Genomic DNA, 24,431 nt, shown 5'->3' on the forward strand with positions numbered 1-24,431 from the left:
TAAATTGTGCGCAGTTTTGAAATTCTAAAGATGAATTTAAATGATTTAATGCTAAGACCATCTAGAACCTTGTTGAGAAATGTTACTCTTCAAATTTATCTAATCAAGAAAGATTTGATTGGAATATGAATTACAATATTAAGAGCTTGATGTGTTCAAAGATTCAAATTTTTATAACCTAACAATTATAGGTAAATTGTATCAAAAGTGTGTAGAGGTTGAAAAGTCTAATTTTTACCTTTCGATTGATAGTTTCTAAGGCTTGTATTAACTCTTTCAAAAATTATAAAAACAAGACATAGAAGATAGATTTTCACTAATTTAACAATAATTTATATTGAAAAAAAAATTATTGAAAGATTTACTACACAACATGATAATTGACACTCCTTCCATTAAAAAATATAAGGTATTTTTTAAAGAGTTGGATATTAAAAAAATATAAGGCATTTTCAATCTTTTGAAGTGTAATTATTGCCTTTTTTCAAAAGTGCCCTTATTAATAATGACTTTATATTTATTGTAGGGTGTTTAATAGAGATAAATATGAAAAGATAAGGTTAGTTTAAAAGTAGATAACTATTTTATTTAGAGGTAAGATTCGGTTAAAAATACCTTACATTTTTTAACGGAAGGAGTAAATTTTATGTCATAAATCAATGGGTAAAACTTAAAAAATAAAAATACATGTTTATTTTTATTATATTTTTGTAAAATTAATTGTGAATATATTAAAATGTTTATGTTGTGTGTGTGTAATTTTTCTTCAATTAATGTACATGCTTTGTAATAACGTTCCCTAAAGTAAAAATGCTGACTACCCCACTGTATCCTGAACTTTGATTCTTTTTATTCCCACGGGATATCAAAACCATAAGAATTGTTTTCACTAGTCGTGATTTTTTTTAGTCTTTTTCATATTTTATAGGTCAACTAATAATAAAAGTTAATATTTATTCATAATAAAAATAATATTATATTATTTTTAAAAGTCAAAAAATATTGCACAAAAGAGAGTTTAAGATCCTATATGGTTCATGATGTATAGTTTAGAAGACTAATTTTCCATTTAATCTTAAAGATATAACAACCAATTGTAATATTTAATAGATATTACATCAGTCAAATGTAAATTATTGGGCGTTGCCGAAAACCAAATTGTATGTGCTATAAATGTTATCACGTCTCTTGTATCTTACAATGTAATCGCACGTGTGCGAACTCCTCCTTGTTTGTTTAATTAACTTCACCTCCAAGCACGTATCTTTTGACTGAAATTTCTTTGTTGAGATAATAATATAATTTATTTGCTTCATAATTAATCTTGGGGTGCTTCTCAAGATCTTCTAGTGATATGGTGGAATTATTTGAAGCAGGAAGCAGGCGTTAATGCTGGAAATGATAGTGATGGAGGAAGTTAAGGATCAAAATATTTAAACAGACTTTTTTTTTTTTGAAAGCACCAATTAATTAACAACAACTTATATTATAGTATGAAGGAAGTGTGTGTGTATAAGATAAAGTTTAAAAGTTTTTTGGGTCTTAAATATAAGATGAAATTAGAGTAATCAATATTTTTTTATTTTACATCTTATTTATTGTTTGTCATTTGATTTCCTAAGTAATAATTTATTATGATCATTAATTACAAAGAAAGGTAAAATTAAAAGGTTACAATTTTTTTTACAAGTTAAAGGTTATAACTAATATTTTTTAAGTTTATTAATTTTGTCTTATATCAGGATTAGGATAGTAAGTTTATAATACTTAAATAATTTAGGTCCAAATTATCTATCTTCATAGAAAATGAGGAAATACTCGTGGAAGTTGACTCAAAGATGTTAAAAAGTTATGATACTTTTTCCGCCTTACTTGAATAGGATGGTAAAAGATTATATATTAAATAAAGATTATATTAATTACTCATGATATTTAATTGTACATTAGGGCAAACCAGGAAAGGAGAAAATAAATGCTTTATATATTATTGTTATTATTAATAAAAGGAGGGTTCATTGAGGGGATGAAGCAGGTGTTAGCTGTGTCTCAGCGTCAACGTGAAGAATCAGGTGGTGGACCGTGGACATGAGACAGCAAGCTGTCTGCTAAACAATGTTGTTCCCGAGGGTGTCTCCTAATTAAAATTAGCATTAATATTATCTTCTTAATTAATTAAACCAACTAATCACCTTCTTCCTGTTTCCATGGCTCTATTTCAATTATCAATTTAATTTTTATTATTTAAAAGTAAAATCATATTGTTTAAATATGTTGATATTGATAATAAAATATTGATGACAGTCATACAGATTAATAAAAAAAAATATAATTATTTAGAAAAGAAAAAAATAAATTTTTAAACTTTAAAAAACAAAACGACAAAACATAATATAAGAGATTATATTAATAAAAATTAAATTAATTTTAAAATTAATTAATTACATATACATGTTATACATTAAATTATTTTAAAAGTCAATTTGCATTTTAAAATTTAAAAAACTCATATGATAATTAAAAAAACATAGATGATCAAATTAATAAAAATAAAATTGAAGGATTAAATGGATAAGTGAGACAAGTTTGTGAGCCAAAAGTTTGAGTATTCTAAAAAATATTTAACTTCTTTTAAAGAACTAAAAATTATATAGAAGGATTTAAAAAAGTTAAGGAACTTAATCAATATAAAAAATATAATCCACATACGAAAAAATTTATAAGTCATTCATAAATCTCTGAAAAACTAGTTTGAGCTATTAATTTTTAAAAAATAATTTATAAATATTTATAAATAATAATATTTAAATTATTAAATATATTAAAATATTTAATATTTTAATAATATTTATTAAATTTTAATTTAAAAAATTTTAAGGAATCCAACACTCTTAGAAAAAAATTTTAGAATACTCAGTGCTTTTAAAAAAAAATTTAAGAGTAAATTAGCATAAAAAAATATAGTCAAAGTTCTATTTCTCATTATATATGGGCCTTTTATATGTGCCACATAAGTAGAAAATGACAAAATTAATAAATGATTAAAGGAAGGAGTGTTTTGCTTTTAGTAAAAATGGTTCGGGGGAAAACTCATTGTTAATCCATTTTAATTAGCATATATCAAACAAGAAGAATCCCATGTAAGGGCCACACAAGGAACATAATTTTGTCTGCAGGCTAATTGGATTATGACACTCCTGTGCAGGATTAAAAGCTTCAAATGCAATTATTTTTCTTGCTCAAATGATCCAGTCACCTTTAATGAGTGAAAAGGCATCAAATGTAAACTTAAATGGACTAGTATAAATAAATGAATTTTTTCTTGTAAATAGGTAATTGAACTTTTCTTATAATCTATGCACTTTCCGTCATTAATTTTTTCAGCTAACTTCTAACCGTTCTTCTCCTCAAGTACAAGTGTTAACCCACATAAATTTGTGTGAATAAATAAACATCTTGTTGTAAATAATTAGAATTTTTTTTATTATTTTACGTACCTTTTGTTGTTAATCTTCGTTGGTTAACTTATAAATTTTCTTAAATATAAACCTATATGAACTCTTATGAATAAATGAACTTGTTGTTATGAATAATTAGATTTTTTTTGTTATTTATCGATACTATATTGTTAATTTTATTTAGTTAACTTACAAATTTTTCAAGTACAAGTATAAACTCATCTGAACTCTTATGAATACATATTTTTTTTATAAATAATTATATTTTTTAATTATTTCTGGACTTTATATATAATTAATTTTATTTAATTAACTTATAAATTTTGTCAAGTATAAATGTGAACCCACATAAATTCTTATAAATAAATATATTTTTATTGTAAATAATTAAATTTTTTTTTTTGGGGTTATCGGTCTCCTATTGTTAATTTCCTTCGGTTAATATGCTGCAACACATGTATCCTTACTCATTAAAAGTAACTTAATATTTTCACTTTTAAAAATAATTGTACTGAATTTGACTATCGGGCCCTTGTGGGCCAAGACAATAAAAACTGAAGAAGAAATCATGAAACTACAAAATAAATGCTTTTGTAGTTTTGTTGGCTCCTTGCAGAGAGGCCTGCGTCTTCTCAGTAGAGGTTTCTGGCTCCAACAAGACAATAAGTTCATCATTTCCCGCCAACGAAGATGCGAGGCCGTTGGTCAAGGACTCTCTACCTTTATCCTCTAAGAGTAAAAGTTCAAATCTCGCACTGACGTAAAATATTTATTGGTGGGTCATCTGTAATTTTTTTTAAAAATCTTTTAAGAGGTGAGAAAGTCTGGTCCTGATCCCAGTGAATTAAGTCAATTAACAACGTCTACCTTATCTAATCTTTTTTCTTATAAAAAAAATAAAAAAAAAGGTTCATCATTTCCCACTCAAACATTGATAACCTCACCTTGTCCTTTTACTGCTAGCTGCCAACAACATTCATGGTGGGTCCTGATGTACTGCCATACTCCAGTCTCTTCAACCTCGTTTGATATAATGAAAAAATTTTTAATAAAATTTAAATTTAAATTAAAATTAAAATTAAAATTAAATTAAATTTTAAAAGTGTGTTTAATATGAAGATATAATTTTAATATAATATTAATTTATATATATATTTAAAATAAAAAAAGATCAAATTGCCTTTTTTTTAAAAATTAAAAAGATCTACCTTGTTATAAATGGACAAAAAAGATGAGAAGAGTGAGATTCATAAATTAAATTTAAGAAAATTGAAACAATTTCATGATCAATAGATGGAATTAGATTCTAGCATTTTTAGTGGAATTAAGATTCTAAGGAGTTGTAACTTTTGTATACCAATCATACTTAAATTAGGATTTCATCTCTGATTCCATTTCCACCTTACCAATTCAATGCTATCAAACATGGCCTTAATCTTTTATCATACAAAGAATGATAGTACAAAAATTAAAATATATTTTTATTTTTTAATCATCTAATTTTAAATAAAATTTTAATTTAATTTTTTTTATTTTTATATTATTAATTTTAAATGATTATGTTTTATATCAATAATTATTATTTTTTAAAAACTAAACTTAATATATCAATATTTAAAAATATTTTATTAATATTTAAAAATTTAATAGAAAAATTTGTTAAAATAAAACTAACAATGATAATGTTAAAAGGTTAGAAAGACACTCTATAAAATTAAGAACTTAAAATGCAATATTATATAAAATTAAAAAAATAAATATATTTTTTAACCAAGTACAAATTAAGGAGTGAAACTGTGATTGATTTCTCTTCTTATTTTTTTACATTAGCCTAATTAAATTGTTAATTAAGTGAACCCCGTGCTAGTATTGTCCGTTACGCGAAATGTGAATAGCCAATGTAATCCAAAACAAAAAAATGAAGAACAAATTGCACTGTTCGAAACTGGCAAAGAACTTCACTGGACAGTATTATGAAAAAGTAAACAACATTAAAATCTTTCTGTACTTTCTGCCTGTAACAGTATATCTCATTTTCTGTATTCATGCTTCGTTCAATGTTCCCTTACTTTGTCACAATATTTTTAAAACTGAATCAAACATTAAATTGAAAAAATTAACAATTTATAATTTATATAATTCAATCAAATTATACCAATTATCTAACTGATGATATAATAATTAAATAAAAAAATTATATATATATATAATAATCTAAATATAAAAAATACATATGAAATTATTATTTAATTTAAAAAAATTAAATATTTTAAATTTATCATAACTTAACAAATCACATGATATAATATAACATCAAATAATTAAAAAAAGTAGTCATTTTTTAAAAAAAATTGATAAAAAATAAAAAAAGTTTTTTAATAGTCCGGTTTTTGAAAACTGGATCCGATTCCCAGCTTGATTTTGGTTTTCAGTCCGATTTCTGATTCAAAATGGCTCAACCTAGCTCAATCCCTAAAACAGCTTTTTTCTATGAACCAAATTAAAAATTAGACCGGTCGACGGTCAGACAGATCGGACCGCTTGGTCCGGTCCGATTTTAAAACACTGCTTTGTTACTTCATTCAGTGGCAGAACTTTTTTTTTTTCTAATGATAGCATCCAGTATCTTAGCTCACAAATACAGGGCCAAATTAATTTGGACCAAGGTTAAGTTAGCTCATTTTTGGGGAAAGCCTTTCCCACACCTTTAAGGGAATTTATCACGCTGCTTGCATTTTTAAAGACTCAAACTCAAGATTTTTGATTAAGTTAGGATAATTCCTTATCAATTCACTTAAGCATTCAGTGGTATTTAGTAGTAGAGTTTATTAGATAGTCTTGAAAGTGATCAAGTACTCCCACTCAATTTGAGAAAAAACTTACAATAAGTACTTGAAATTTTTAAAAATTTGCCCACATTGTCCCAGTATGTTCGAACTTATTAGACCCTAATTAAAATATACTCGAGTTCAAGAAAAATTTATGTCTTTTGTATTTTACTTAAGCTCAATAAATTTTAAATTTTGAATACATTATATTTAAATTTATATTTTTTTAATAAAAGTATCATTTTAATTTTTCTTTTCTAACATTATTTTACAAAATTAGATATTGTATATATAATTATTATTTTATTATTTTTATATTTTATATAATTATGCCTCCACTGGCTCAAGTCCTGCATTTGCTACTGGCTCCACTGGTTGATTAAATCAAATATTTATATTTATTCCATTTAAGGGTATAATTGAAAAAAATGTGAAATTTTTAAGAAAATCAAAATTTTGACCCTTTTTTTAAATTAAAATTAGTTAACAATGACTTATATTGTGATCCAAAAAAATATTTTAAAAAAAATTACTCATTTTGATCCTATTTATGAACTATTTTCAAGATATTTCATGAGAATCAAGAAAAATTTTAAAATTTATTAATTTTTTTAAAATTTAATAAGTCTCTAACTTTTTCTCTTTTTATATTAAGTTCTTCCATTCAATATTGTGACACATTTTTTTAAGAATCATGTTAAAACGTATTTAAGACATTTAATTTTGAGTTTTTCAAGGTGCAATTAATAAGATTTTTTCAAAAATAATTTAACTAGGGATATAATTACTAAAGTTTTCTAATTGAAACATCATATTAAGTAAGTGTAAACATGAAAGCAAGTATTCTTTCCATTTAAAAATATAAAGTATTTTTAACTGAATTTTTTCTCCTAATAAAATGGTTACCTAATTTTAAACTAATGCTATCCTTCCATACTTACACCTATCAAATACTGTATAATAAATATAAAATTATTATTAATAGAGACACTTTTAAAAAAAATAATGATTATATCTCAAAAGATTAAAAATGCTTTACACTTTTGAACATCTAACTTCTCAAAAAATAACTTATATTTTTAAACGAAAAAAGTATATAATTTTAAAAAAAATTAACTAACTCATTAAGAATGTAATTTGATCAAAAAAAAATTTATAATACTGGAAGGAATTCTCTTGCCAACATTTAATATAGTATAAAATTGAAAACTTGTGATAAAAAGTCAATAACATGTTTTATAAATTTGACAAAAAGTCCATCCATCTCTCCTTATAATTAAGATCATAGAGACTATATACGAAAAGTTAAAAATAATTAAAATAGATTGATTTTAATTAGATGGTAACCTAGCAAAGCAGTAATATATTTTTTACCTTTTTAATAACATAAATCATTTTCAACTACTCTTATTAATTCTCATGAAATAATTAAAAATATTTTATATTTTAAAAGGATGAACTAAATTTTAAATTTTAGGTTGATATTAATATCGTCATTGACTTGTAAAGATATTTGAATGGATCATAACGATAACATTGGTTTGTGATTGAACAGGTAGAATTAATATGTTTCCCGAGAGGTCATGTAGAGGTTCAGGGCTGTTCCCCATTCACAGTGCCATTTGCTAATATTGGACAGTCTTTGTGGGAAGCCCATTTGACTAATTTAGCTTCTGAATAGTGTTATAACTAGTGATATTTAAGTTTATTGGGCTACATATTTATTGCCTTGCACTATAACTTTGCTTTCTGATTTCGCATAAGTACACTATTATTACTTATTCAAAGATTAAAACAATTATATTTGAGACATAGTTGGGTATTAAATATAAATAGTTTTTTTATTGAAAATTTAAACATCGGTGTGTCAGTTAATGAAAGAGTAATCTTTTGTCTTCTGCTAAACCCAATATTGTTTGTTACTTTGCATCATAATTTGATGGCCATATAATATATCATTATACTTGTTTTTTGAAATTCAATGCCTTTTTACTTCACAATATTTTTTTTTGTTTCATGAGACATTGCATATAATTCTCAATGTACCCCTTTAGTTTTATTTATAAAGAAGAGAGAAAATTTATTTTGATTCTATTTATATGCATCTCAATGATTGTTATGTTCATCTATGTTCTTTTGCCCCTATTAAATGTTTAGAAGGTTTTCTTGTGAAATAAAAAAATTTATAAATGTTAGAATATTTTATTTTTAAAACAAGTATATTTAATAGGGACAAAGTTAGAAATTTGTTAGAATTTTAAAATAAGGTTAATGAGTTTTTAAAATTTTTTTAATTTTAGTGAAAATGTTAAAATTGATTTATAAATAAAAAAGAAGGAGTACAAACCAAGAAAGGGCAGAATTAGTTGAGCTAATGGCTGGATTTGGTTTATAAAGAATAGGATTAATGGTGAGAGAGGTCAAAAGGTAGAAGCAATCACATTAATTGGCCGTTGTTATTTCTCTGTGAAACCATTATGAAGCGACAAAGGGATACTAATCTTGTGTTCATGAATTGACTATACGAAATCACTTTATTGACTTTTGGGTTAACAAAGATTAGCAACTTTATTGTCCTGAGATTGGACTGCTTAATTAGTCCGTTAATCAGTCCAAATTCAGTATGTTTTGTAGCGTTTGAACTTTTCTGTGACTGATTAGCTAAAAGAAAATGCCAGAAAACTAGCATTGCATCCGACCGCGTGTCTTGCTTCTATGCCTATCTGTTCCTATATACATATATGTCTTTTGAATTGTATAGAATGTTTGTTTTCCAATTATATTAATGCACTTGTTCTGATATTTTTTGAATTGTCTTTTGGATCCACATATATGATTTTCATATTTGTTAGTGATCATTTACCTGTGACCTTTTCTTATTGAGGAACTTTGACTCTTTGGCATCCCTTGTCTAAGGATCTATGTAGTAAATAATATAAATAATCAACACAAATTTAATATTGTCGAGTCCAAATAGAAGGTACTTTTTTTTTTCTATCTATAAAATTCAAACCCATGAAATGGCCTAAAATACATGAATCCCTGAAGCCATTGTGGTTTTAGCCATAATGGAACCCAAAATTGGTTGGATATCTTAAAAGGCCAATAATTTGATTCATTTACCATTAAGATTATATCATAATGTCACATTTACATTTACCGTAAATTGCTTGGTTCAATTGATAGGAATTGTACTTACATTAACTTGAGTTCGAGTTTTAAAAATACAGCGATATAACATAACGTCAAAGTTGAGAGATGATATGGTCTTAGATACCAAAATTATTATGGCACAAGTCATTTTGAAATCCATAGATATTAAATTGTCTTCTATAAATTAATAAACTGTGCCCAAAAAATTGAGAGATGATATGAAACTTGCAACATTCGTACGTCAAAAAATGTTTGGTAAAGACCAGCGATGCACCACCAAATCATTTAGTCAGAACAGATAATATGTAATGAGATTGACTGGGACACATATTATTGGATTTAATTAATTGATCTTAATGAAACCAAATGGTGCTATGTATAGGTGAAATTGTCTTGAATTTCAAATATATTTAAACAGTGCTATGTAGAAGTTTTAAGCTGAGTGGGTAGTGTAACACTTATGTCTCACAATATTCATCATAAAATCACAAGTCAAACTATACGGACAAGAAAATCAGTGAATTGCACGCACATATAAACACAATGCCACGTGGGCATCATATATTAATAGGCATTTAATCAAACCAAGATCCTTTGCTTTCCATTAGACTTGCACCTTCGTTGAAGTGATTAACCCACTCACAGTAATTCTATAGCCCAAACGTGCAATTTCCAATTCACTAGGTTATTAATATATAATCTTCAAAAATAAAATTTAAAAAAATTGTAGGTTTAAGTAATGTAATTGAGAATAATGGCCGCAATTTTTGACCCCGTTAAAGCAAATATGATGATTTGCAAATTATATATATTTTGTATGTATCGATGTTACCTAATTGCTAGACACAAAGTAATTGTCAGCGATCAAACTTCATCATTTCACAAGAATGCTCCAGTAATGGACAGGATTCAAGCACAAGATGCTCCAAACAAAATAGTGGCAAGAAGACAGAAATTACCTCCAACACGAGAAGAATTACTTTGATTCACCACATATATTAACCTAATAAATTAAGTATATATCTTCATTAAAAAACTCAAATCTTGAACTTCATCAGGAACATGGGTTCCGAGGCAAGGCTGTGATTATTTTAATGGCTAGCAATGGTCAAGGTGGGTTGCTTAAGATGCACGTGAACAGAGATCAAATCTAATACCACATGCCCAGTCCAGAGTTCATCATCATCCATGGAAAGACTTATCAATAGATCATCAATTTAATTTAACACACAAAGAAGTTAACATGAAGAGACCACGTGAAACAAAAACCATGAGAATATATATTCCATTCAAAAGACTTGATGATATTTCTTAACTCCAGCAATCTTAGCTTATGAGAATTAAGAAGAATGCAACACAAAGGGAAATCTAAGCCAGATGATGATGATGTTGTCGATCACCATTGCTACAGGATATAATAGGTTCAAGATCCATAAACATTACATAAAGAAATAATCAGCAGAAGAAATCGTTGTGTACTCTTGCAGCTGAAGATTAATCGCCTTCTCTGATATTCCTATTCCTATGTATAAGACTCTCCTACTGAAAGAAGCGGGAACAAGATAGAAAAAGATGAAGAAAAAAGAAGAATACAAGAAAAATAAAGAAGCTAACACTATGCCTGGCTCCATCCTGTTTGCCTGAGTTGAATATTCCTATGGAAGAAAAGCAAGTAATTAAAAGTCAAGTAGCTTGTGTTACGTTGATGGACTTGCAGATTGCAGAGAGAGGAGCAGCACGATCAGCTCTAGCTTGTAGTGCAGAGAATAGAGCTAAGGGATAATATTGTTGGTGAATGAGTGGCGGTTGAGAAACAAAGCCAATGAGCGCTGCAGAAGCCATGTCTGGTGAAGCAAAGAAGCTAGCACATACATACGCAAACCTCTAAATTAAATTCTGATCGTTCCCAGACTCAAGAAGAGTCTGAGAGAAAGAGAGATAGAGAGAGAGAGAGACAGACAGTGAAGGAGAGTATATATTGAGAGAGGGGGGATAGAGTGTGGGAGAAGGAGAGAGAGGGCGGTTTTTGGAGTTACGTTTTGTTGGGTGTGAATGGTAAAGACACAAATTAATTTCTGGCTTTGGCTTTCTCTTTCTCTTTCCCTTCCGTCCCATTCGTCTCATTCGTCCAACCTTGCTCTTCCTTTCTTTCTGGTGCAGTCTTTGGCCGGTCTCTTCATTTCTCCCAATATTTGTGTCTCACCCTTCCCCCCCCCTCCCGCTATCCTTTTGTTTATCCTCTTGTGCTTCTTACTATACCTTATTCCAAGGGCGTTTTATATTCATTTTTCTTTGAAATACTACATCCTATTATAATCTAATTAAGCCAATGCATTGGTGAACAGTCTCGTTCAATCAAGAGTTTTGTTTTCTTCAATTGTATGTTGAGCTTGAAATGATAATGTCCTTTTGAATTTAAAGAAAAATGAAAGATAAGCAATCCTTCATATATTTAAACCTTTTAATCTTGGAAGAATGATGGAAGCCCAAAATGTCAAACTACTCTAGAAATTTATAAATTCAATTTTTAATTTTATAATTTTATTGTGATGAATTTGTAACTTGTGTTTTAGATTTTAAGAAAGAAAATAAATTTGTTTATCCTTCAACCATATTAAAATTTAAAAATTAAGTTAAAAATTTATCACAATAAAATTGTAAAATTCAGAGTCAAATTTGCAAATTATTAAATTTTAACACTTAGAACTTATGTTGAACTAATTTATCCTTTTGGGACATCTCTATCATTCTCCTTTTAATCTTCCTTCCTTTGTAAAAGCCTTACTTTGACTAAGTCACACCAATGAAGGCATAGATGAAAACTAATCTTTTTATCTTTTGAAAGAAATGGAAATTAAATAGAAGAATCACATCTAAGGACTCGCAAACAAAGTTATTTGTAGATAATAACCAATAATAAATTTCATTTGAGAAAAAAAATAAATTCATATTTCTATTTTAATAATAATTCATTTCGTACTGATCTTTATATGTGAATAATTCCCTTTTCAAGTTTTTGGATATCATTCTCTGAAATTAAAATTAGATAAATCATTTCACAATTGGATGCTATGTGTTGGGACCATCCAAATGGAGGAGCACAAATAATTGGCAAACCAAAAGGCTTAAATGGTAAACGAAGGCAGGTAACTACCAGCAATATTGCCTCCCATGTTTACCGGAGATACCACCAACAGGCAACACACTCACACATCACACACTGTCGTGTTGTGTTGCATGCGGAGTGAAGGAATCCAGGGTCGCAAACAAACCTCAAACCTTCATGACGGGATAGAGAGTTGAAAGATTTAAGATTTTTATTTTATTAGGATAATCTTAAAAGTTAATATGAATAAATATAATCTTTTAGATTAATAAATTATCTTTTAAATTATTTTATAATATTTGCACTAATTATTAGGATCTATAAAATATTTTGCTTTTAATACTTTTATTTCTAGGGTTAGGTTGATACCAATAAATAACCTCTTAATATTTTCTTTACACGCTTTTTTTAAATAAATAAAAATTGATATGGATTTGCCTTTCCCTGAGTTTCACTCTTTTGTCCCACTGCTCTTTGTATCTTTTCTGTATTATCTTCTTATCCCCACGGGCTTCTGCATCATTTCCCCTTTTAAAACTGAATCCTTCATTGTTAATAATGAGTTAATAATGAATTAATGATACTCTCTCTCTCTCTATTTATAAGATAGAGAAAAAAAATTATCTTATTTATAAGTTACATTAATTAAATTTTTTTAACATATTTTTTCTTTTACTCCTATTAAATCTTGTTAAGAAAAAAATACATTATTGTATATATATATATATATATTATATAATAGGATCAAAGTTAGAACTTCTTAAAACTTTAGACAGAAAGTTAATGAACTTTATAATTTTCCTTAATTCTAATGAACATGTTGAAAGTATTCTAATTTACAAGTAAGACCAAATGGAGTAAGCAAACCAAAAAAAAAAACTTCACCTCTATTAAGAAAATTGTTAAAAAGTGATTATTTCTTTTAATTGTGTACTCTCTATGAGCTATAATATAAAATATCTTTTAAAAACTTTACTTGATCTAAAATATAAGGTATTAGGTTTATAACTTTTATTTTAACTATATTCCTACTTCATTTATTACTCTTTTTAAAAAAAATAATGCATTAAAATTTTAATTATTATTATGAAGGTTCTTATATAAGATATTTAATGAGAGTATAATTAATGAGTTTTATAATTTTTTTTAATTCTAGTAAAATATATTGAAAGTATTCTAATTTACAAGTGAGACCGGATGGAGCAAACAAAAAAAAAACTTTATGTTTATTAAAAAAATTGTTAAAAAGTGGTTCTTTCTTTTAATTGTGTATTCTCTTTGAATTATAATATAAGATATCTTCTAGAAGCCTTGCTTGATCTAAAATATGGAGTATTGAACAATTTTTATAACTATTTTATTTTAACTATATCCCTACTTCATTCATTACTCCTTTTTAAAAAAGTGATGCATTAAAATTTTAATTATTATTATTATAAAGGTTCTTATATAGGATATTTAATGAGGACATAATTAAAAATATGTAAAAAAATTAAAAATTAAAGTTTCAACTAATATTTTTTGAAAATCATGAATTAGTTATTAATATCATATATTTTGATTCAGAGAGAGTAATAAATAGATTTTTTTTTTCCAAAATACCCTTGTACAATATTTCCTCATTTAATATTATTCATCCAGCCAAGTCCATGCACTACCTCAAATTTTATAAGAAATCTTTGAAGCTAATTTGGTGAACCAAAATATAAGACATTTTAAAAAAAATAAATTTTTATTAATGATAATTATTTTAATATTATCCATCATTATTTCATTCATTAAATAAATTTATTTCCCCTTTCTCTTATTAATGAAGGATATATTTGTTGGTAAAAAAGGAAAATTTATAGAATAATTACAATTATAAACTGTGTTTCATGAATTTCATTTGTATGTGTAATTTTGACAGATGAAGGGAATGCTTTATTACTATTTTTAATGAAGGGCAAAATGAGTAGCATGTACTTAATGCACATGATTGAAAATATTTCGAGTTTATATTTGTGAACATGAAAATGACATTGACTCTTGCTTATATTTGAAGACAGGGGGAGTAATATGACCCACGTGCGGCTGTTTGCATGAGAATACGCGCCTAATTACTAGTCAATTAATCGATAAATGTAGTAGTAGCTACCAATGACTTTGTTCCACGGATGACATCCCAGTGCTGTGCCTTCCACGCTAATTAATTATAAATTATAAATATAAACTCCTCACTTAAAGTAATTTCCAGCTTAATAATTTATTTATTCATGTGATATAACAACTTATCACGTAGATTCTGATTCTCGATGCTTGAACTCTTATTTGTACCTTTTCGTGACTATCATCGAGCGGATTGACGAGTGGCTCAGGTTGGGCCTGTGAGATCCGGATGGCCCATGGTCCTTAACTCTTATTTGAGGCCCAACATGTGGATAAAGTGGGTGGGCGAACCCGACCCAAGAAAAAAACACTATGTGGATTCAAAAAGAGTGAGAGGTAGTATTTGAATTTTGAAACGCCGTAGACTCACAATTGAATTAGATGTCTTAGGAATCAAACAAGAGTTGAATGCAGATGATTGCGCTCGTGGCACTTAACTTCATTATTTCTGCTTTTGTTTCTTAGAATGTCCCCCACCCCACCTTTTATTTTTTATAAAAAAAAATCCCAAAATGGAAATTCCATGTGTTTTTTTTTTTTTTTAAGTTTGGCTATTTCTTAAATTATTGTAGTTATTATTATTCTTAGGTCTGACCCCACAATACCTGCAGGTACGTCTGCCATTGTCCATCATCTTGGATTCCACTCTTCACCCATGGCCCATGGCAATCTCTCTCTATTTTTGTTTTTTTTTACAACCTCGAATTTTTTTAATTAAAAAAATATATCTGTCAATATTTCAAGTTAGTAGACTGCAATAAATAAGAGAGAGAATTGGTCAGTGGAAGCATATGGCCAAATTTCCTGAATGGGGATTCCATCTTTGGAAAACGTCAGTGTACCCAGATACTAATACAAAAAATGTTGTATTAATATTTGGAATACTTTGATATATAAAACAATCATGAGCCTGGCAACATTTCTTTTATGAAAGAGAATTCTATGGAGACTGTCCTCATCATATACTCCCTCTAATTCTTAGGATAGGGTTCTTTCCAAACTTCCATAAGAATGAATATTTTAAATTTAAAAAAAGTAATGTTTTATTTAAAAATATAAAATATTTTTTAAAAAATGTAATATAAAAAATATAAAATATTTTTAACCTTTCAAAATATAATAATTATCTTTTTTTAAAAGTGTAGGGTGTTTAATAAAAGTAAATATAAAAAAATATAATTAATTAAAAAGTAAGCAAATATTTTATTAAGAGGTGAGATTTAATTAAAAATATCTTACATATTTTAATAGAATAAATATTAGTTAATATTCTTAAACTTATGAAAAAATATTTGACTTTTAAATTTTTCTCTACACTGAAATTAAAATTCGCAATACAATGAAAAAGTCAAAAAGGAACAGTATTGAAAAAACATTAGTTAGCTGCTGTATCTTTGTTATATACTCTCTGATCTAACATATAAGCATTTTCTCTCAATTAATTTTAATTTAAAATATAATTAACTCAATCCTTGTAATTGTATTTATTAATTTGATTCTTGCATCTATGATTTTATAACCTTGTTTTTACTCATCATAAATTAAAACTAAAAGTAATATATATATATATATATATATATGAAAATAAAAATTTTATTGTTATGCAGATTATTTTTAAACGGTGCTGCTTATATTTTGGACTAGAATATTTAAAATAAAAATAATTTTTTCCCATTGGCAGATGGGGTATTTGAAAATGTGGGAGTAGACAAAGTTGAAGATTTTTTTTTAATGGAAAACGCCATGACAAAAGTCGTGCAAAAACAACAATAAATCATATCAATTTTTTAAAAATCAGTACATTTTAAAGGTGGTTCCTCTAAAATCTTGATATCTAAACTACCTTTAAAGGCATGTCAAACGAGTCAATTTGTACAATTTTTAGTTTTTCTATAGATATGATTAAGGGTGATTGTTTAATTTCTCATTGTAAGATCTCTAATCTTTTTGATTGTTTTTAAGAGAGGATGATAATTGTTGTAATCACTATGAATGAGAAAAAGAGCAAGAATTAATGTAGATATTAACTTCTGAAAACTTGTTAGTTGAGCACAAGTTTAGTGTTAGTATTGGGATAGTGGCCAAAATATTTAAAAAAGTCTTGTATGGGGAAAGATGAAGCAAGAGCTAAAATTAGGAATGAGAGAGAGACAGAAAGAGGGCAATGAAGTAGTGAAGAGGAAGTTGGGGGGAGAGAGAGAGAGAGAATAAATGAAGTCAAAGGAGAAGATGGGGAGAGTAAAGAGATGAAATGGCGTGTCGGTTGGATGTAGAATACGAATAACGCAGAGCAACACAATCCAATAATTAGGCCACCCAACAACAATCCGGACTTTGTACTTATCCTCTCCTTCATGGCTCCATTACTCTCTCTTGACTCATTCTGGTTCTACCACCTTGGATTTTCCGACCCATCACCAAAGACAAGCATTGTAATGGGTTTTTCAGAACATATTGTAGCATTGCAGTGTTGTGTCAATGAAACTGTGAAGCACAAGAAAATGGCCACAACAGATCACAAAACTCTGAGAGAGAGAGAGAGAGAGAGAGGAGTGAAATGGCCATAGGTTAGGTATGAAGCCAACAGAAACCTGCAATGGTTAGGACGAAACGTGCAAGTACTTCCACATCCTTTTTTTTTTTTTCCGGACATGTACGCATCACATGATTGGAAATGCATTGGATTCATTCATGTCATTCCCAGATCCCAAAAACTGGTATATATAAATTCATGAGCGGTTTTGATTCATACTCCCAATTTTCAAATCAATCAATCAGACCGTAACAAGGCTTTGGGATGGAACCCATGACTCAAGCCTATCGCACAACTTTGGCTTTTTGGCATCGCCAAAAAAGAAACACACACTTAGGCTATTTCGTAACTGTTGCGGTTTACAATACTTGATGAAAATGAAGCCTATGCCTACGAACCTGCTCAATAACCTAATAGGGCAAATGGATTGTTTTTTTTAATCCATGAATAATTGAATAGTTGAATTTTTAGTTGAGCTTAATGGAGGAAATGCATCCAAGACAGGTGGGTGTGAGAGCTTTGTCGGGGCTTTGCATTTAGGAAAAGGCAGAGGGCAAAGTTGGGGCCAAGCCACTTGAATTCCACATGCACGCATGCTATTCTAAACTACTTTTCTTGTGGACCAACTCAATTACCCTTCATCCATAATTATTTGATTTATTTCCTTTCTGGGTCTTAATTATAAGGTAAAACCTACTTGATTCTAATTATAAGGTAAAGATGTGATAGATAAAAATTTAAATTTAGTGAATAGTTTCAGTACACTCACTCAATGAATTTTTTATTTGTTTGATTTAATTGAATGGTTGATAAAGATTTTATTGATATTTAAAAAGTATTAAATTTTAAATTTTTGGAAAGAAAAACTTAAGTAAAAAGTGTTTGGTTTGCCATAATTGTTTTTGAATTTTTGGAGGAAAACATATACCTTTGTTTTCAACCTTACCCTTTCTTAATTGCCGTGAGTCGTTGGCATGCTTTGAATTTTTATACATAAATTTATTATGTCATTAACAGTAAAGAAAAGCAAAATTAGAAATTTACATAATTTTTTAACAAATTTGAAATGATAACTATCATCTTAATAATGTAAAGATATTATATAATCTCTGTTACCAGTGAAACTTACTTCTCATGCTTATTTTAAAAAAATGTATAGTTAAATTTGTATAGGGCAGAAAGGAATGTTATTGTCATTGTGGTTGGTATGGCTTCTTTCTAACCTCGAACACTTTTCTCTCGTACATTTATCTAGAGACCTCTCCAAAGTACAACCCATCAATTATTAATCAATCGTCCCCAAACTATAATCTTATGGGTACTGAATATCTCTTCACCACTTCTTGTCCTTCTTTTGCCTGGAAGCCAAAGTTACTTTCAACTCTTCTCCTTCTTTTGGTCAAAAAGTTACTTTCAATTCCATGCAGGTAATTCACTGTAAAACATATAGAAAATAATAAAATAATATTATATTATTTCTTAGATTTTTCGATATTACACAAGTCAAATTTGTATAAGAAATGGTACATTTTAATAATAATATATAACAGCATTCTTTTCTTCAGTCATACTTTTAATATTTTTTATTCGCCAAGTTATAGTCGATGGTTTATTCTTAAGGCCAATAATGTTCTCATTAGTTCTAACTTTCAAGATCTCTCAGGGCATCGCTTTCACTCTCTCTTTCTCAGAGACTGCTTTTAAGAACAGACTTGCCCTTTGATGTTTACACAGTTCTTCGTTGCAGGGTGCAGGATCGGAAACAGAAGCACCAGCTGTGTCATAAACAAACTACATGATGATGAAGACAACGACTATTAATTAAGAAAAGAAAAGAACCCCTCCAACCGTACTGTACAAAAAAAAACCAAAAATAAAATCCAACACATTAATAATACCTTCTTGTTAGATAACAGTAAAATCCCACCCCATGAAAAGAAAACTGATGAAAGCATATGATTTTATACGCTGTCACAACCCAAGGTAAAACTAGATAGATGGATTAAACGCTTCAGATGCTGAGAAGATCCGGTGGTGGCGATTGAGGAGGATGCTGGTGATCTTTCAGTTCTGTTTTTGGAGAATCTAGAGGGTTCGATGAAGACAAAGACGACTCTGTGATTGCCGAGTCTCCTTGTTTTGAAGTAGGTGGCTTTGGAAGCTCTGTTAGAATCTGAACAACTTCGCGCATGGTTGGTCTCTCGACTGCTTGTTCTTCAACACAAAGCATGGCCACATAGAACACATGCATCACTTCGTGCAGAGGAACAGAGGGAAGCCTTGGGTCCAGAACTTTCAGAACTCCTTCCTTGTTTGAGTCAGTCATCTTCCTCACCCACTGCACAATGTCCACACCATCACCAAACTCCCCAACTGGTTTCCTCCCTGTTATCAGCTCTAAAAGAACCACCCCAAAACTGTACACATCGCTCTTCTCATCTACTTTCAGTGTGTACGCATATTCTGCAATCAATCCACCACCTTAAGATTCAATAACCGCAAAAACTGGAACCAATTACTTTTACTTCTATTAGTGAATTTTAATAGTCAATATCTCTGTCTCCATAGGTGGGCTGTGGTCAAAAGTTTTAGAGTTACCTAACTGTAAAGCACCTAAGATTCACTTTCTAACAGCAAATTAAGGGGACAAATAAAGTTATCATTGATATATGATTGAAACCCGTAGTCCGCATAATTTTTTAAACTAGTGGATCACCGCCGGAATGTCTATACCTAAGCCTAAACTTAAACAGTCAGAGTGAAATTAGTCAAATTCCAAACGCCAGAGATTGAGTTATTAAGCGCATAATTTCAACAAACAATTAAACGGCTGTGTTGAATTTAAGTGTTACCTGGTGCAATGTATCCATATGAACCGGCAATAGCAGACATGCATTCAGATGTTCCAGAATCTTGCAGAAACTTGGCAAGCCCAAAATCAGCAACATGAGCTTCGAAGTTGGAGTCAAGAAGGATATTGTTAGATTTCACATCTCGATGAACAATAAGAGGGGAACAGTCATGGTGAAGATAGCAGAGCCCCTTTGCAGCCTCCACAGCGATTTTATACCTTGTGTCCCAATGCAAATGTCCTCCTTTCTTACCATGAAGAACTTCACCTAGGCTTCCATTGGGCATGTATTCATACACCAAAAGATTAGTTTCATGGTTTGAACAGAAACCCAACAACCTAACAATGTGTCTGTGTCGGATTCTCCCCAGTGTCTGGATCTCTGCATTGAAACCATGATCATGAGAAGATCCTCTGCTCATGGCCGGCAACCTTTTTACGGCAACTTGATCCCCATTAGGCATACCACCCTTGTACACAATTCCGGCACCTCCTTTACCTATTATATTGTCCTCCTTCAAGCAATCCAAAACATCATCCACAGTGAAGTCCAAGCGCTGGAATGCTGTTAACTTCCATGAACGAGCTTCACTTGCCTTCTTCAATGATCGTGCTTTAATTATTGCAGCAACTGCGAATGCAATCGAGCAGAACAGCAACCCAAGAACTAAGAGAAGCTTCAGAGAAGAAGATAATGGACCTTTAACATGAGGTGGGTGAGCGCCATTAGCAACACCGTCCTTGCAAGGACCCAAATAAGGACCACAGAGTTCAGGGTTGCCGAGGAAAGAAGTGTAGTTGAAGTAACTGAATTGGCCAGTGCCAGGAACCAAACCGGAGAGATTGTTATATGAAAAATCAACAGAGGTTAAGCTTTGCATACTTGATATCGATGAGGGAATGCTACCAACAAGGTGATTTCTAGAGAGATTCAAGTAATTCAGAATCCGCATACCGGTTAATTCGTTTGGAATCTCACCAGAAAGGTCGTTGCGACTAAGATCAACGAATGTCAATAGCTTGCATTTACTGATTTCTGGAGCGATTGGACCCGAGAACTTGTTGTGGCTAAAATCTACCTTTGAAAGCTGCTGTAATCTCCCAATCTGAGGAGGTATTTGACCTGAGAACTTGTTGCCATCCAGAAGGAGCTTTTGCATGCTGGAAAAGTTACCTACTGAAGGCGGCAACGGTCCAGAAAGCTTGTTGTTGGATAGACTAATCTGACCGAGATTAGCAGAAAAGGAAGTCCCCTCAGGAAATTGCCCCGAGAGAAGATTGTCCTGAAGTTCAACCTGTGTAAGCTTGGGAAGCCCGAAGAGGCCTTTAGGAATTGAACCGTTCAGAAAGTTCTCTCCCATACGAATTCGTGTTAATGACTGGCACTCCCCGAGTGATTCAGGTATAGGACCGAACAAGAAATTTCCAAGAGTTATCAAGGTCTGAAGACGATTCCCATTGCACATATCTGGAGGTAAAGAACCGGTTAATTTGTTGGACGAAAGATCAACAAGGACAATCCTCCCATTCTGCCCCAAAACCTGAGGAATGCTGCCGGTGAAGTTATTCTCCCAAAGCTGTAAAACCTCCAAGGAAGGAAGTTCACCAATGAACTCAGGAATCGCTCCATGAAGCTTGTTTCTGAACAGGTTCAAAAGCGTCAGGTTCTTGAGCTCCGCAAAACTCTCTGGAATCTCACCGGCAAGCATATTGTTGGACAAATCCATTGATTTCAAACTCTTCAAGCTCCCAAGCTCGGGGGTCAGAGGCCCTGAAAGCGCATTCACTTGAAGAAACAGGGTATCGAGTTTCTGAAGCTTCCCGATTTCTGGGGGAATCTCGCCCGTTAATCCGCAGCTCGCCGCGTCGAGCCTGGCTAATTCCGACAAGTTGCCAATCTCGGGCGGTAAACCGCCGTCGTAAGTGTTATAATATCCAAGGTAAAGCTCCCGGAGCTTTGTCAAGTTTCCGATCTCCGGCGGTATTGCGCCGGCTAGTTCATTACCGGAAACAGCCAAATATTCCAAGTGCTCCCACCGCCCGTACTCCGGCGGGATCTGACCCGAGAAGAAGTTCCCTCCGAGATGCAAATGCCGGAGACTCGGCATCTGGGTCACGATGAGAGGGAGGTCCCCGGTCATGTTGTTGTTATAAAGGTCGAGGACCTGAAGATTCTTGAGCTCGGAGAGCTCAGCAGGGAAACTTCCGTTGAACGCATTGTTAGAAAGGTTGAGGTGTCGGAGGCCAGAGACGACAGAAATCCCCGGTGGGATGGGTCCAGAGAGCTGATTGGCAGCTACGGAGAGATTAGTGAGAAATGGGAGGTGAGCAATATCGTTGGAGAGCAAACCGGAGAGGTCAAGGCCGGCTAAGCTAAGAGAAATGACGTGGCGGCGGGAGTCACAGGTGACGCCGAACCAGGTGCAGTGACTGGAGGAGGCGTTCCAGGAGGAAAGAGAAGATTGGGGGTCGTCGGTAATGGCTGCTTTTAAGGAAACAAGAGCACGGTACTCAGACATGGGAGCAGAGAAGGAGTGGTGGTGGAGGAGGAGGAGGAGGAGGAGCAAGAGGAGAAGCCTCATCTTTTTGGGGCTCGGGCACGTGTAGCTACAGAGGCTGAGGATTCTGCCGGCAACAGAGAGTGTGGCTCGGCGGTGTGTAGTTATAATTGAGAGTTTGATAGTCTCTGAGCAAGGACGATGATGAACCGGTGAGGCGTGAAGGCTGCCTCAATCTCCCATCTTATCGTAAAATATTCTGCACAAGGCCCCAGGAAGAAAAAACAAAAAGAAAAAGAAATTTCTGAATATACAAATTTGAAATTTGAATCATGAAATCATCTCAATTACTATTAAATTAAATGGAATTTCATAAATTAATTTGATTTTAATTTTTAAATTTAAATGTCATTAAATCTCCCAAGCATGCAATTTAAACCACTTGTTTTTATTTACTGCAGAACATAATCAATAGATTAATATTAATACATAATAAAAAAACTAATCATAAATCATAATTTTTATAATGAGTTAATGTTTAAAGTTCAGGAAACATGTTAGAATATTTGTATCACCGTAGTATACGGATACATATCCTTTGTATTGTACTGACTTTAAAAATAAAGGAATAATTATGATTGTGCACTGCGATTGTGGTGGCCTCCTCCTCCTCTTCTTCTTGTTTTTTCTTAAGAGTGGTTGTATTTGCTTTGCAATGGGAGTGAAATTAGACAATGAAAACGATAAGCTTAGCCTTAAAAGCCTGAGCTCATAAATTAGATTATTTTAAAATTTATTATTTTTTAAAACTCAACCTTTATTTAAAAGATTCAAAGTTAAACTCACAGACCTTTTTTTTATTTTTCATTTTTTAATATTTAAAAATTAAAATTTTAAATTATAATATTTCATAGTTTTTAAAATACAAATTATAATATTTAAAAATTTTAAATAAATAATAGAAATTCTTATATTAAAGTATAAATATATATTTTAAATTTTTAATTCAATTTAAAAATTAAAAATATTTTTTTGCTAAGGAAAAAAATAAAATAGGCCTCAAATGATCAACTGATTGATTCTGAGCTTAGCTTATGAGGGCTGGACTTTAAAACTTAAAAAAAAATTATCATTTTTTCAATGTATTTTACAAAGTTCACAACATAAAACCTACCTACACTTGATGTTGCGGCCAAGACAACTGTATAAAACAGATATACATATATTATAATATTACGCAACAACTACTACCACTTCTTGATGCATGCCACGGTTCATTAATTTGTATATTATTTCATGTGTGTGACACTATGATGAAAAGCTCACCTACAGTGCATCAATAGTACAGTGTGTGTGTAGACGGACTTAATCAGTGATAATTCTGTATTTTAGTATATAGGCAGAAATTTTAAAAATATAATTAATAATATGTGAAAATATAGATAAATGGGAATATTTATTTAAAGAAAATAAGAGTTGAAAATAGTGAAAGTCCATGGGAAGAGGGAAATATAGGAAAAAAAATTAAAAACACACATACCTGAAAAAGTAAGCATAGATAGAAGTATTCAACAGGCTCAAGGAGTGTTTGTTTCAAAATAAAAAAAAAAAAAGAATCACATCCAACTCTCTTTTAAAAAAATTAATTATAAATAAAAAATAATGATAAGTTTAATTTAAGAATAAATAAATTATATTTTTATTTTAATAATAATTTATTATGTATTTATTTTTATCTATAATTAATTATTTTAAGAAGGAATGAATGTAATTTTATCAAAAGAAAAAAAATTAAAGGAGTGTGTTGTGACGGGGTTATTTGAGAGATGGTCAATGATTAGTCAAAACTCTATAATGGA

General features: G+C 30.2%; 1 protein-coding gene across 1 annotated transcript; it reads right to left on the bottom strand.

Annotated features, from left to right (window-relative positions):
- Positions 1 to 19,019: 19,019 nt before the first annotated feature.
- LOC129311279 (leucine-rich repeat receptor-like serine/threonine-protein kinase BAM1) lies at positions 19,020 to 22,800 on the bottom strand. Its single transcript, XM_054953475.1, has 2 exons — positions 20,076 to 22,800; positions 19,020 to 19,686 (listed from the first exon to the last, which is right to left on the bottom strand). Exons 1-2 carry the CDS (start codon positions 22,654 to 22,656, stop codon positions 19,235 to 19,237), a joined length of 3,033 nt encoding a protein of 1,010 aa, XP_054809450.1. The 5' UTR covers positions 22,657 to 22,800; the 3' UTR covers positions 19,020 to 19,234.
- Positions 22,801 to 24,431: the final 1,631 nt, after the last annotated feature.

The sequence above is a fragment of the Prosopis cineraria genome, unplaced genomic scaffold (assembly GCF_029017545.1).
Source record: "Prosopis cineraria cultivar Desert tree isolate PC_DT_omini unplaced genomic scaffold, ASM2901754v1 PC5, whole genome shotgun sequence".
Taxonomy (NCBI): Eukaryota; Viridiplantae; Streptophyta; class Magnoliopsida; order Fabales; family Fabaceae; genus Prosopis; species Prosopis cineraria.

Bases quoted from the DNA above. Each gene is read 5' to 3' on its own strand.
- LOC129311279 (XM_054953475.1), bottom strand. From the start codon at position 22,656: ATGAGGCTTCTCCTCTTGCTCCTCCTCCTCCTCCTCCTCCACCACCAC. The intron at 19,687-20,075 runs GTAACACTTAAA...GATTGATTGCAG, and splicing joins ATATGGATACATTGCACCAG to AATATGCGTACACACTGAAA.